Source organism: Schistocerca gregaria, chromosome 7 (assembly GCF_023897955.1).
Source record: "Schistocerca gregaria isolate iqSchGreg1 chromosome 7, iqSchGreg1.2, whole genome shotgun sequence".
Lineage (NCBI taxonomy): Eukaryota > Metazoa > Arthropoda > Insecta > Orthoptera > Acrididae > Schistocerca > Schistocerca gregaria.
In genome coordinates, this window is record NC_064926.1 from 241412622 (window position 1) to 241427661 (window position 15040).

The 15040-nt window shown below is 40.6% G+C and overlaps 1 protein-coding gene across 1 annotated transcript in view; it reads right to left on the minus strand.

The window, feature by feature from the left end:
• LOC126281590 (protein FAM114A2) overlaps positions 1–15040 on the minus strand; it is a 66243-nt gene that overhangs the window by 14826 nt on the left and 36377 nt on the right. The window contains exon 6 of the mRNA XM_049980675.1: positions 9306–9562. Coding sequence (XP_049836632.1) covers positions 9306–9562 — 257 coding nt within the window. The remainder of the gene's footprint in view (positions 1–9305; positions 9563–15040) is intronic.

Genomic DNA, 15040 nt, shown 5'->3' on the forward strand with positions numbered 1-15040 from the left:
GAACAAAAATTTAAGTAAATTCACAAAATGGATCAAAATATCATACTTATACACACTATAACATATTTATCTTCTTGAACAAGCATATTTTTCAACCAATATCTCACTGGCCCACACAGCAAAGGAAACTAACCTCACTTCATATTAATTACATTGCAAAAGCAACTGTAAATGCATCTAAGTCTGGCAGCATGCAGCCGAAAATATTATTTCCTATTCTCTTCTACTTAGTATTAATCATCTCATAATACCTCCCCCCACTTCACGTGCCCCCATCGCTCATTGCACTTTCTTTGTGCCAATGCACCTACCAGTCTTTACCCCTATCTAATCCTCTCCGTCTCCCACAGCCCCTACAGCTGCCACTGCCTGCCTTGTCCTGCCACCTTCTAGTCCCTGCATGCTCCACCAGAAAGTGCTCCTCCCACCAATACTCTGATATACTTTCCCCTTCCTTGCCCCAATCCCAACTGCTGCTTTCACTCAAAGCAATGGCTGTAATCCATCTGTAGCAACGCACGAAGCATGCCAGCTTTAGTGCATGCACGCAGGTGTGTGTGTGTGTGTGTGTGTGTGTGTGTGTGTGTGTGTGTGTGTGTGTGTGTGTGTGTCACACACTTTCTTTTCTGGAGAAAGTTTTGGTCAAAAGTTAAGTCTGTAAAAGTCTTCTCATTGTGCCTGACAGCAACTCAACATGTCTTCGTTATGGTGAGTAGCAATCTGTCCTTTTCATAACTGTTCATATATACAAGGGCTGCTGTCTCCCCCCCCCCCCCCCCCCCCAACCTTCGATAGGCTATAAATAAAAGACAAGTTCATATAAAACTATTTTATTACCAAAAGTTTTGTACACTTATGGTTACTTTTCTACAAAATCACCGAAAAGACTGAGACATTTATCGTACCTGTGGACAAGCTTTGCAAAACCCTCTTCAAAAAATATTGCCACCAATGAGCATTGACATTGTTTTGAAGATCTTCAGTGGTTTGAAAGTGCTGCACTCCTAGCCACGTCTTCAGTTCAGGAAAAGGTGAAAGTCGCTGGGTGCCAGGTCAGGACTGTATGGCTGATGATCGAAAATGTCCGACTGAAATTGTTCAAGAAGCCATGGGGTTGTGCCAGCAGTGTGTGGACGAGCGCTGTGGATCAACAGAATTCCTGAAGTCAGCATCCCTCTTCATTTGTTTTGAATGGCTCTCCGCAAGCATTGTAAAGTTTCACATAAGCAGCTGCATTGATAGTGGTACCAGGCTGCATAAACCCTACATGCAACACACGTTTTTGGTCCCAAAACATGGTAGCCATAACCTTTCTGTTGCTTAATGTTTGTTTGAATCTTTTTGTTTGTTTGGTGAATTTAGATGCATCCATTGTTGTGATTGTCGTTTTGTTTCCAATATGTCATATTGGATCCAAGTTTCATCTTCAGTAACAACTGATTTCAAAATGTGCTCTCTATCATCATGATAATGGTTAAGGAAATTCAAAGCCGATGTCATTCTGTGATTTTTGTGAGTATTCATCAACATCTTTGGGACCGAAGGAGCACAAACTTTTTTGTAGCCTAAATGTTCAGTAACAATAGAGTCTACAACAAATATTGAAACTTGCAGATTTCCATAGAAACAGCAGTTAGGGTGAAACTATGACTTTCTCTAACCATTCTGTAAACTCGTTCAACAAGCTCAGCTGTAACAACATACATGCATCTTTGGCCCCCTTCATTGTGCACATCATTTTGGCCGTCTTTAAACTTTCGGCACAATTCATGCACAACACCATCAGTCAGGAAGTTATCACCATACACTTGGCTCATTCTCCAATGAATTTCTGCTACACTATTCCCTTCTGCTTGCAGAAACCAAATTACACTTCGTAATTCACACTTGGTGGGAGCAACAATGACGGCAGCCATGTTTACCTCACTGTAGTGCAACTCAGAATGTTGTCTTGAGGTCGGCAATGGCAGAGTGTGTAGTGCGAGACTTGCGCAGTAGCCTACAGGATATGTCCACTTTCTGCCATTCGCATAGCTTCTATACTAAATGATTGGAGGTTGAAAAAAAGGCCCTCGTACATACCTCTTTCTTTCACAATCTTTCTTCTTTGTTTTGAAGATGACATACACGTGATAAGTTGTCTTTTACTTTCCCTGGACAACCTTTACTTCATCTTTGCTTACGTTCCACTTTGTTACCTCATAACCCTCGTTATGAGAGACCTGCACCCACTTTTCCCTCTGTCACCTGTTTTCCCTCCCTCGTCTGGAGGAATGAATAAGTTTATGAAAGTTAGGTTTTATTTATTTTTATCATTCAGTGTGACTGTCACTTGTATTGAGCTAAACAAGGGATTGGTCCAATTCAACATTTCAAAATATGCCCTGAATTTTTTTTATAGTGGAAGAAAGACCCTGTCAAAATTTTAACTGCTAAGATGCAATGCAAGTATTTTTAAAAAATGTTGAAAATTGTCAAATTCCTAGCTCGCCGGGAAGCTGGAAAAATGTACACCCCTACAGTAGGTTTAGTGGACCACACAAGCACAACATGACAAGCGATTATCCTTGGTTGACCGTGTATCAGTAAACACATAACAGAACTCGGCGTGATCATAATTTGTAAAGCAAATTCCAGTTTTTATTTACAGTTTCCCTGAAACAACTGTCCATAGTTACTGTTCACTCAAATTTGCAACTCATTTGATATCAAAACAATTACTAGTTGCTTTTGCAGCAGCATAGGTGTTAAAAATGGAGATAAAACTGAATTAAAATACATTGTGTTTAACGTTAAGCAGTGTGCAAACCTGATTTTTCTCCATAAAATATGACAGTGGGCTGCATAAATGGAAGAAAGACTCAAAGTAAGAAATATGCCTCAATATGGAACATGCAAAACTATGATAGAAACACTATCCAAAAGATTACTGTACAGGATAGCCACAAAGTCCAATTAGCCCCCACTAATAACCAACATAAATCCCTAAACTTAAATAAATAACATGAACAACAGCTCTTTAGAGAAGTCTTTTGTAGGTGTGAACCATGTAGAGCTGCTTGTGAGAGGCAGCGCACCGTTACCAATGGAGGTATATAAGACTAGGCCCTCTGAAATGCAGTTGTGATGAACACTGCTGATTTCGAGTTTCCTTTGACCTGCTTGAGTAGATTCAGGAAATCATACAGTGCAGGATGTTACAAAACAATAAAGGTTACTCCAAGCAAATGTGTAGAACAGATGCCATTAATTTTTAGCTGACATGGAGATGAACCTTGTTGTTACAACATCTGCTGTATCTAATTCTGTTTAGTCAGGTTTTGTGAAAGAATTGCCACGAAACCGCACTTTGTCATTTCGGGGTGAAGAAAGACAGTTTGTTGTGCAGTTGATTAATGCTATGGTACATTCATATACAACAATGCCAGTGATAGATACAAGTGGATAACTCTTTCTGCACCTTTCTCTCTGTCTTCAGGGAGCTTAAGGCATATCAGGACCAAAAATACACAGTGATTCAAAAAGAAAGAACAGAATTCAGTCGTTTATTATACACAAATCATGAAAGATAGAAAAACACTGCACAACACAGGACAGAGGAGGACTTCAAGTTTTATGCACGCACAGACACTACACCATACAATCAACATGAGCACAATGGGTTGCTCGAAAAAGCTCAAAATGGTAGTCCATTTTATTCCACACACGAATCAACTAGTCCTTGTTTACTGAATTAACAGCTTCAACAATTCGAATTCTCAGCTTCTGAAGATTAGCTGCCATATGTGGGACAAAAACTGTCTTTTAGGTACCCCAACAGAAAAGAAAAATAAATCGCAAGGTGTGAGAAATGCATGTTGCACTTGAGCAATGAATTGAATTCACACAAATTCTCTTGCGCGGTGTAGTCACCACACTGCTACAAACAAACCACAGTGCAGCTGAGTCAAAACTCTGAAACTTTTGTAGCTTATCTGTAATAAACAACTGAAATCTGTTCAGTCTTTCTGAATCATCTGGTAGAAAGAGAGCTGTTTAGTCGAAAAAATCTTATAAATGACATATCACAATCTAGAAAAATGGTAAAGAATAATTTTTAACATTTCATTCAAAATGATTTCTAGCTAGTTGCAGACATCAATTCATTGTTTTTGTTGGATTCTTGGCCTACACATAATGATATCTCTGCCTTTCAGGAGAATGACAAAAAGACTGTTGATAATTCAGATTCCATCCAGAACAACCATGTGAGTATTGATGAAGTCTTTTGTTTGACTGGGAAAAATATTTTTAAGGAAATAGTTGGACAATATAATTTCTGACAGCCCCATGTCATTTTTTGAGGTGTATCAGCAGAACAGTACTCTTCAATTGCAGTCATTTGTGCATTATCAGTTTGTATCATCAGCATGTTTTACAGATTGCTTTCAGTATATGCCATATGCAGCACAATAAGCAGACCAATGACCAGGAGCACTTCCTCCTCCACTACAATTCTGTCCAAATAAAACAAGTAATTACTATGAAGTGCCTGAAAGCATTAATTTTTCTTTTCCCAGGTATGCCTGGTGTAGGGAAAAATATTTGTTTTCATCATTCAAATGTTTCAAATGGCTCTGAGCACTGTGCACTTCTGAGGTCACCAGTCGCCTAGAACTTAGAACTAATTAAACCTAAGTAACCTAAGGACATCACACACATCCATGCCCTAGGCAGGATTTGAACATGCAACTGTAGCAGTCGCCCGGCTCCAGACTGTAGTGCCTAGAAACGCATGGCCACTCTGGCCAGCTTCATCATTCAAATGACAGTTTCTTTACTGTAAAGATTGTAGGCAATAAACAAGGAACTCATTGATACTAAAATATATGTTATTCAAAAATTATCATAAGAACTATGCTATAGGACTGTTATAAAATAGTGTATTTGGAATAAATATTTCATTTCGACAAATTAAAGTCAGGATTGATGGAAGTCATCTGCAAAGTAACTTCAAACACCACATTGATTTATTTTCCTCTGCTAGGCATCACTGTCTCCTCCCTCCCCACCCCCCCCCCCCCCACCCCCCCATGAACCATGGACCTTGCCATTGGTGGGGAGGCTTGCGTGCCTCAGCGGTAAGACAAACGTGTGGTTCCTGAAGAGGGGCAGCAGCCTTTTCAGTAGTTGCAGGGGCAACAGTCTGGATGATTGACTGATCTGGCTTTGTAACAATAACCAAAACGGCCTTGCTGTGTTGGTACTGCGAACGGCTGAAAGCAAGGGGAAACTACAGCCATAATTTTTCCCGAGGACATGCAGCTTTACTGTATGGTTACATGATGATGGTGTCCTCTTGGGTAAAATATTCTGGAGGTAAAATAGTCCCCCATTCGGATCTCCGGGTGGGGACTACTCAAGAGGATATCATTATCAGGAGAAAGAAAACTGGCATTCTACGGATCGGAGCATGGAATGTCAGATCCCTTAATCAGGCAAGTAGGTTAGAAAATTTAAAAAGGGAGATGGATAGGTTAAAGTTAGATATAGTGGGAATTAGTGAAGTTCGGTGGCAGGAGGAAGTAGACTTCAGGTCAGGTGACTACAGGGTTATAAACACAAAATCAAATAGGGATAATGCAGGAGTAGGTTTAATAATGAATAGGAAAATAGGAATGCGGGTAAGCTACTACAAACAGCATAGTGAACGCATTATTGTGGCCAAGATAGATACGAAGCCTACACCTACCACAGTAGTACAAGTATGCCAACTAGCTCTGCAGATGACGAAGAAATTGAAGAAATGTATGATGAAATAAAAGAAATTGTTCAGATAGTGAAGGGAGACGAAAATTTAATAGTCATGAGTGACTGGAATTCGTCAGTAGGAAAAGAGAGAAGGAAACATGGTAGGTGAATATGGATTGGGGGTCAGAAATGAAAGAGAAAGCCTCCTGGTAGAATTTTGCACAGAGCACAACTTAATCATAGCTAACACTTGGTTCAAGAATCATAAAAGAAAGTTGTATACATGGAACTATCCTGGAGATACTGACAGGTTTCAGATAGATTATATAGTGGTAAGACAGAGATTTAGGAATCAGGTTTTAAATTGTAAGACATTTCCAGGGGCAGATGTGGACTCTGACCACAACCTATTGGTTATTAAAACTGAAGAAACTGCAAAAAGGTGGGCATCTAAGGAGATGGGACCTCGATAAACTGACTAAACCAGAGGTTGTACAGAGTTTCAGGGAGAGTATAAGGGAACAAATGACAAGAATGGGGGAAAGAAATACAGTAGAAGAAGAATGGGTAGCTTTAAGGGATGAAGTAGTGAAGGCACCAAAGGATCAAGTAGGTAAAAAGACGAGGGCTAGTAGAAATCCTTGGGTAGCAGAAGAAATATTGAATTTAATTGATGAAAGGAGAAAATATAAAAATGCAGTAAATGAAGCAGGTAAAAAGGAATACAAACGTCTCAAAAAATGAGATTGACAGGAAGTGCAAATTGGCTAAGCAGGGATGGCTAGAGGACAACTGCAAGGATGTGGAGGCTTATCTCACTAGGGGTAAGATAGATACAGCCTACAGGAAAATTAAAGAGACCTTTGGAGGAAAGAGAGCCACTTGTATGAATATCAAGAGCTCATATGGAAACCCAGTTCTAAGCAAAGAAGGGAAAGCAGAAGGGTGGAAGGAGTATATAGAGGGTTTATACAAGGGCGATGTACTTGAGGACAATATTATGGAAATGGAAGAGGATGTAGATGAAGATGAAATGGGAGATACGATACTGCGTGAAGAGATGGACTGAGCACTGAAAGACCTGAGTCCAAATAAGGCCCCGGGAGTAGACAACATTCCATTAGAACTACTGACGGCCTTGGGAGAGGCAGTATTGACAAAACTCTACCAGCTGGTGAGCAAGATGTATGAGACAGGCGAAATACCCTCAGACTTCAAGAAGAATATAGTAATTCCAATCCCAAAGAAAGCAGGTGTTGACAGATGTGAAAATTACCGAACTATCAGTTTAATAAGTCACAGCTGCAAAATACTAACGCGAATGCTATACAAACGAATGGAAAAACTAGTAGAAGCCGACCTCGGGGAAGATCAGTTTGGATTCCGTAGAAATATCACAACACGCGAGGCAATACTGACGCTACACAACTTATCTTAGAAGCTAGATTAAGGAAAGGCAAACCTATGTTTCTAGCATTTATAGACTTAGAGAAAGCTTTTGACAATGTGACTTCTGAAATTTTCCCGGCGTATTTGTTCTTCTAATAATTTCCGGGTATGCAGCCGGATCCCGTCGACATTCTGCCACGATATTTCGGCCCAGAGATGTCCGGCCATCATCAGGTGAGTACACAACTACTGAAGAGCCCAGGTGCAGTCGCGGTATTTATACCGATTCTCGCGCACGTGTTGACATGCGCGGCATAGCCGAGTTGTACGTGCTGCCCTCGGTGGTGAGGGCGACTGCACCTGGGCTCTTCAGTAGTTGTGTACTCACCTGATGATGGCCGGACGTCTCTGGGCCAAAATATCGTGGCAGAATGTCGACGGGATCCGGCTGCATACCCGGAAATTATTAGAAGCTTTTGACAATGTTGACTGGAATACTCTCTTTCAAATTCTGAAGGTGGCAGGGGTAAAATACAGGGAGCGAAAAGCTATTTACAATTTGTACAGAAACCAGATGACAGTTATAAGAGTCGAGGGAGATGAAAGGGAAGCAGTGGTTGGGAAGGGAGAGAGACAGTGTTGTAGCCTCTCGCCAAAGTTACTCAATCTGTATATTGGGCAAGCAGTGAAGGAAACAAAAGAAAAATTTGGAGTAGGTATTAAAGTCCATGTAGAGGAAATAAAAACGTTTAGGTTCGCCGATGGCATTGTAATTCTGTCAGAGACAGCAAAAGACTTGGAAGAGCAGTTGAACGGAATGGACAGCGTCTTGAGAGGAGGATATAAGATGAACATCAACAAAAGCAAAACGAGGATAATGGAATGTAGTGGAATTAAGTCGGGTGATGCTGAGGGAATTAGATTAGGAAATGAGACACTTAAAGTAGTAAAGGAGTTTTGCTATTTGGGGAGCAGAATAACTGATGATGGTCAAAGTAGAGAGGATATAAAATGTAGACTGGCAATGGCAAGGAAAGTGTTTCTGAAGAAGAGAAATTTGTTAACATCGAGTATAGATGTAAGTGTCAGGAAGTCATTTCTGAAAGTCTTTGTATGGAGTGTAGCCATGTATGGAAGTGAAACATGGATGATAAATAGTTTGGATAAGAAGAGAATAGAAGCTTTTGAAATGTGGTTCTATGAAGAATGCTGAAGATTAGATGGGTAGATCACATAACTAATGAGGGAGTATTGAATAGGATTGGGGAGAAGAGAAGTTTGTGGCACAACTTGACCAGAAGAAGGGTTCGGTTGGTAGGACATGTCCTGAGGCATCAAGGGATCACCAATTTAGTATTGGAGGGCAGCGAGGAAGGTAAAAATTGCAGAGGGAGACCAAGAGATGAATACACTAAGCAGATTCAGAAGGATGTAGGTTGCAGTAGCTACTGGGAGATGAAGCAGCTTGCACAGGATAGAGTAGCTTGGAGAGCTGCATCAAACCAGTCTGGACTGAAGACCACCACCACCACCACCACCACCACCACCACCACCACCACCACAACAACAACAACAACAACAACAACGTCATCTTTGTAAGAATTACATATGCAACAGTTTAATTGTTGATACAAACTACCTCGAATTCAAACCCTTAATAGTATGTGACATTTTTTGCATCATTTAGGTACTTCAAACTTGCAGAGTCACTCCTGATATATGCACTATGCAGCTCTACACTCTACTGCCAATACCAATCATGTGCTAGGCAGGAGTCGCTCTACAAACCGTTGTCATACGTGGTTCTTTATATGATAAAAATGACTAATTCCAACAATTTTTTAAAAATACTTGCAATGCTTCTCAGCACCTAAAATTTCAACAGTGGATTTCTTTTGTTGAATTCTTCCAGCATAAAAAATTTCAGGGTGGGTTTCAACATGTCGGAATGGACAATTCCCTTGTAAGGTTAGTACTAGCCAGCTAATCTGTCTCTGTGCATTTTTCACATTTCTGTATGAGATTTTCCAGTTAATCAATTACTATAAATGAAAGTCAACACGAGACATCAGGTTCTGGCTAAAAATTAAATACTACATATATGCACAAGAAAACAGGTAGCATTCTAGACACTTACTAAACTACTAAGTTTCTGTGACATAACAGAACATTAAACAGAAGCTTACATTTGCAATTTTGTCAACAGGTACATTCACTCCAAGATCATGGGAGGATTCAGCAAGACTTTTTAGCCACTCATCACTTGTGCTTTGGTCTTCTGTCTCATCTGCATCATCATCAGGAATTTCACATAACTCTTTTAATGCCGTCATCTTGTCTTGCAGTTCAACTGCAACTTGACCAGTTAGAGACTGCAGAATGGCTTCCACTTTGAGCTCACACTGCTTAGACAGCATTTCAAGAGCTTCCAAGTGCACAAGACCTAGAAGCAAACAACACAAAGTCTTCATAGTTTAAAGTAAATAAAACAGTACAGTTATGAACAGGTTCAATAGCAGGCCAATATTTACCTCCAGCAAACAAAATCACAGCACTAGTGATAGACATGTTTAAAAGTAGCTTTCTAGCTTTTAAAAGAACAGGTGGGTCCTTCCCCACTTAGCACCTAGGGTCTATGTGGCCTGCTCTTCCATCCTATACAAATTCCTATTTCCCCCTTGTAGAAGGAACTAACAGTTTTATCTACATTTAAATGTGTCTACTGGCAGTGGTACTGGAATTTTGCCTCTTTGAGGTAAGTACTGACCAGCATATAGCATGTTCATTGCCAGGCCCACATGGAATGCAGCACATGGAATGCAGCACAGTGGTTGTGATCTACGAGCTTAGCTGCAACCAGTGTGCAGCATACTACATGAGCATAGCAACCAACAAGCTGTCTGTCCGCATGAATGGGCACCGACAAACTGTGGTTTTCACGGATGATGCTGTAGTATACAGAGAAGTTGCAGTATTAGAAAATTGTAGCAAAATGCAGGAAGATCTGCAGCGGATAGGCACTTGATGCAGGGAGTGGCAACTGACCCTTAACATAGACAAATGTAATGTATTGCGAATACATAGAAAGAAGGATCCTTTATTGTATGATTATATGACAGCAGAACAAACACAGGTAGTAGTTACTTCTGTAAAATATCTGGGAGTATGTGTGTGGAATGATTTGAAGTGGAATGAAAATTAATTGTTGGTACGGTGGGTACCAGGTTGAGATTCATTGGGAGAGTCCTTAGAAAATTTAGTCCATCAACAAAGGAGGTGGCTTACAAAACAACACTCGGTCGACCTATACTTTAGTATTGCTCATCAGTGTGGGATCCGTACCAGATCGGGTTGACGGAGGAGATAGAGAAGACCCAAAGAAGAGCGGTGCGATTCGACACAGGGTTATTTGGTAACCGTGATAGTATTACGGAGATGTTTACTAAACTCAAGTGGCAGACTCTGCAAGAGAGGTGCTCTGCATTGCAGTGTAGCTTGCTCGCCAGGTTTCGAGAGGGTGTGTTTCTGGATGAGGTATCGAATATATTGCTTCCCCCCTACTTATACTTCCCGAGGAGATCACGAATGTAAAATTAGAGAGATTTGAGCGCGCACGAAGGGTTTCAGACAGTTGTTCTTCCCGCGAACCATACGCGACGAACAGAAAAGGAAGGTAATTACAGTGGCACGTAAAGTGCCCTCCGCCACACACTGTTTGGTGGCTTGCGGAGTATAAATGTAGATGTAGATGTCGAAACAACTGGCCCACCCCCTTGCTGAGCATGCCAGCCAATACTACGTTCTTCATTTCAATGACTGGTTCACAGCCTATGACATCCAGATCCTTCCAACCGAAACCAGCTTTTCAGATTTCTGCATGCGGTAACTTTCCCAACAATATATCCTGCTCTCCTGTAACTCACCTGGCCTCAACCTTCATAAGTCATTGTCCTTACCCATCTAGCTCCTTCCCTGTTCCCATTCCAGCACCACACAGTCCTCCACGGCATTCACAGCCTCTTTACTTCACTTCTTTTCTGCTCCCCCCTCCCGCCCGCCCACCATCTCTTCTCCAGACTGCACCTAGCTGCCCTATCCTCTCTCCACTTTGCCCCTTTGTGTGCTTCTACAAGTAGCAATTTACCATCCTCCATTCCCACCATGCTATCCCTCTCCCTCCCTGCCACAGTCTCCTCCTTACCTCCACCACCTGGTTGCTTCTCCCACCATGCACTGCTGTTTGCAGTCTGGCCTCAGTACTGAGAGACTGTGGTCATGTGAGTGAATTGCATTTGTGTGAATGTGCATGCATGCGCACGTGTGTGTGTGTGTGTGTGTGTGTGTGTGTGTGTGTGTGTGTGTGTGTGTGTGTGTGTGTATTTCCAATGAAGGCCTTGTTGGCCGAAAGCTTACTTTCGGAACGTCTTTTTGTCGTGCCTATCTGCGACTCAGGATCTCCATTATATGATGAGTAGCAACTATCCTTTTCATAATACTGTCATGTTCCATCCTGGATTTTCGATAGTTTGATACGAATTTTGTGATTATTTGTGTTGGCATATAAGTGGCATTAACTGATTTACATTTCAAGTTCATTTCAAGTGCATTTGTAAGCAAAAGTAACAATCCATATTGGACTTTGTTGTTTGTAAGTGAAAGGTTAGATCAAAGAAAATACATATGGCATCAATGGGACAGTGTGGTCCTTCCACTACACATTTAGCTTCAGTAAAGCTGTCTTCAACATGAAGTTTGGTTTGAACACCACAGTACTGGAAATGGTCCAATTACAGGTGGCAAACTCTTTCTTTTTCCAAAAAATTAAATTGATTCACACGGTCACTTACAAGGAAATTAACAAGGTCTAGTTAAATTAGGTTCTTTTTTCACACACACACACACACACACACACACACACACACACACACACACACACACGTGCATATCATATTAAGTACAAGGGAAAACCCATAAGACCTTTGTATTTTTAGTCTGACACCTGCAAAACTGTGGAGGTGCACATGGGTCTACAGACAAGTGATAATCGAACCAATGGTAATTTATTTATTTTTGAAATATTTTCCATGTGACATTTGATATTGGTTACTGAAAAATCATTTCCTGGAACCAGCTATTATCCACAGAATGCATACTTTTCTGACTAAGATTCACAAATGTTTGCTCAAAATATCTACTGTTCATTGCTGAGTGAGTGGCATAGCTCAGTCTGGACCCGAGTGTATTATCAACAAGAATGAGAAATTAGGAACAGTGTCAAAACCTAGCGCCTATTGGAGGCACCTGCTAGACGCCAAATATTCATAAATTGCAATTTTTTTTCCTTCAACCCACATTGAATCTTGGCATTATTATATGCAGTGCATGTACATCTTAGTTTCATTAATGTACACAATGCTAACTCAATCTCTAACAAACCCAGAGAATTTCTATTTGTATGTAAAGGCTGTTAATGGTGCCAAAGTTATTCTCTGTACACTCATGGAAGACACAGGAACCAAAATTTAAGGTAGCAAAGCAAAAGCAGAAATGTTGATCTCTTGTTGCCAAACATTTCTTCACAAAAAGATGTAGAGGAGTGCTGTCACTTTAATTTTCACGCAACTGCAATTATAAGTGATATACACTACCAGTCATTAAATTGCAATAGCAGGAAGGATATTAAACAATGATATTTTATCTAGTTTGCACATATCTTACAGTAAGAACAATGCTAGATTAAATTTGTAGGTAATTTGAGAGTATACAGGGCGTGAAATCTGATACACAGAGCTACCATCTTTGGCAGCAACATAGTTCTGACATGTCATTGGGTGCACAACAGTCGACACAACACTCTGCTCTGCATCAAAGGAAGCCACAACAATTGTCACCTCAGTGACAGACGGTGTTCTCTCTGTCTGAATACTTGAATTTCTCTAAATAAGTCTGTTCCGTAAAGTACGTGCTGTGGCTGCACAGCTAACCGAACAATGTCAGACTTCTTGACTGCTAGTCACATGCAGCCACTTTCATGACAATTAATTTGTCCTTCCCGAACCCAGCAATTTCTTATTTGCATGGCAGAGCTGAGATTCCAACCACACAGGAGCAATATCAATGAAACACAAACTGCAGTTTTGATAAGACATGATCTTTTGTTGCCTGATTACAACACTTCCTTGTAGATGTTTCTCTTTCTTACACGAGGTGTAACATAGTCATCTCACAAATAATCTACATTCAAATGTGATTTCTAAATAATAAACAAACTGTGTAACTTTCCATATGTATATAATGTAGATGGTGTTACTCCTGCTTTGAGTGTGTAGTATTCATCATCCCAATTCGATGTTTTTGCCTGCTGCCTTCCACATGCTGCAGTTTTACTGACCACCAGTTTAAATATTAGTGTCATTGACACTAAGAAACAGATGAAATTGTTAAAATTGAACAAGGCTCCAGGAACAAATGGAATCCCCACCAGTTTCAATACCAAATTTGCAGCCAAGTTAACTCCCTTTTAAGCATAAAATGCTGAACATACCTCAACAAAAAACTGTTCCCAGTGTTTGGAACAAAGCACATGCTATGCCTGTCTACAAGAGAGGTGACAGAAGTGATCCACAAAACTACTATACTGCTTTAGAACCCTAGGATAAATTATTATTTCAGACGTAATGAGGTATTGTGAACAGAGTCAACTCCTCCATGTCAACTAGCATTGGTGTTGAAATCAATAGTCACGTGAAACCCAACTTGCACTTTTATCAAATGGCAGCCTGAAGGCCACTGATTATCTCAATCACATAGATGCAACATTCCTTATTTCTAAAATGCAAGTGGCTCAGCATCATACCTAAGCTTACTGATGAAAGTACCGTCACATGGGGTAACACACAAAATTTGTAAATGCTTTGAGGGTTTCTTGGTAGGGAGGATGCAGAAAGGAGTGTCATCAGCAGGTGAAGTGCTTCTGGCTTGCCCCAGAGAAGTATGTTGGGACTCTTGCTATTCATGCTTTACAGGAGCTGTACAATAATGAATGGTCATATTCTTTTTTGACAACATACAACTCAGATTTATAATCTGGAATGTTGTTTTCAAAATAGTCTCCTCTGGATGTGATGCACTTGTCCCACCATTTCTGCCAGTCTGCAAAAACATGCTGGACACAATTTTTTGAAAGGTCCTTCAGACTCGCCTCCACTACTTTCACGACTAAGCAGTAGTGAGCTAGCAGTAGTAAGCTACATAAGCAGTGGTGTAAAGATCAACACCACTGAACAGCAAGTGACTGGAAACAAGTGATTTGGAGTGTTGAATCACATTATACCCTATGGAAATCTGATGGAACGGTTTTGGTGAACGCCTAGAGAAAGTTACCTATTCTCATGTGTATTTCCAACATTGAAGAAGCAGGAAGTTGCATTACAACACTGCAACATCGGTTTTTTGATGCTTACTATGTGGACCCTTACTGTGCTTAACCAAACACTAACTACGATATGGACACATTTTACAGCATTGTGTACTGCATACAATAGAGAAACAGTTCGGACTGATAACTGTTTGTATCAAAGCAGCACCTTTGAGGCAATCATTCATGGGCAATAACATTTTTGAAATGGACCAACCTGTTGAGTCCCAACTTGAACCCAACGAAACACTTTTGAGATGAGTTAGTGCGTAAACTTTGCTCCAGAGCCCAGGGCACACCATTGCTACATTCTCTGATTTTGGTTCTTAAGGAAGAATGGTATGCCATTCCGCCACATACATTCAGATACCCCACTGAAAATGTCCCCAGCAGTTTTCGAGCCTTCATAAAGATAAAGGGTGGACTACCCATATTCATATGACTTCATGGTTACAAATAAAATAAAAAATAAAAAGAATTACAATTCTGTCAGAGAAAGCAAAT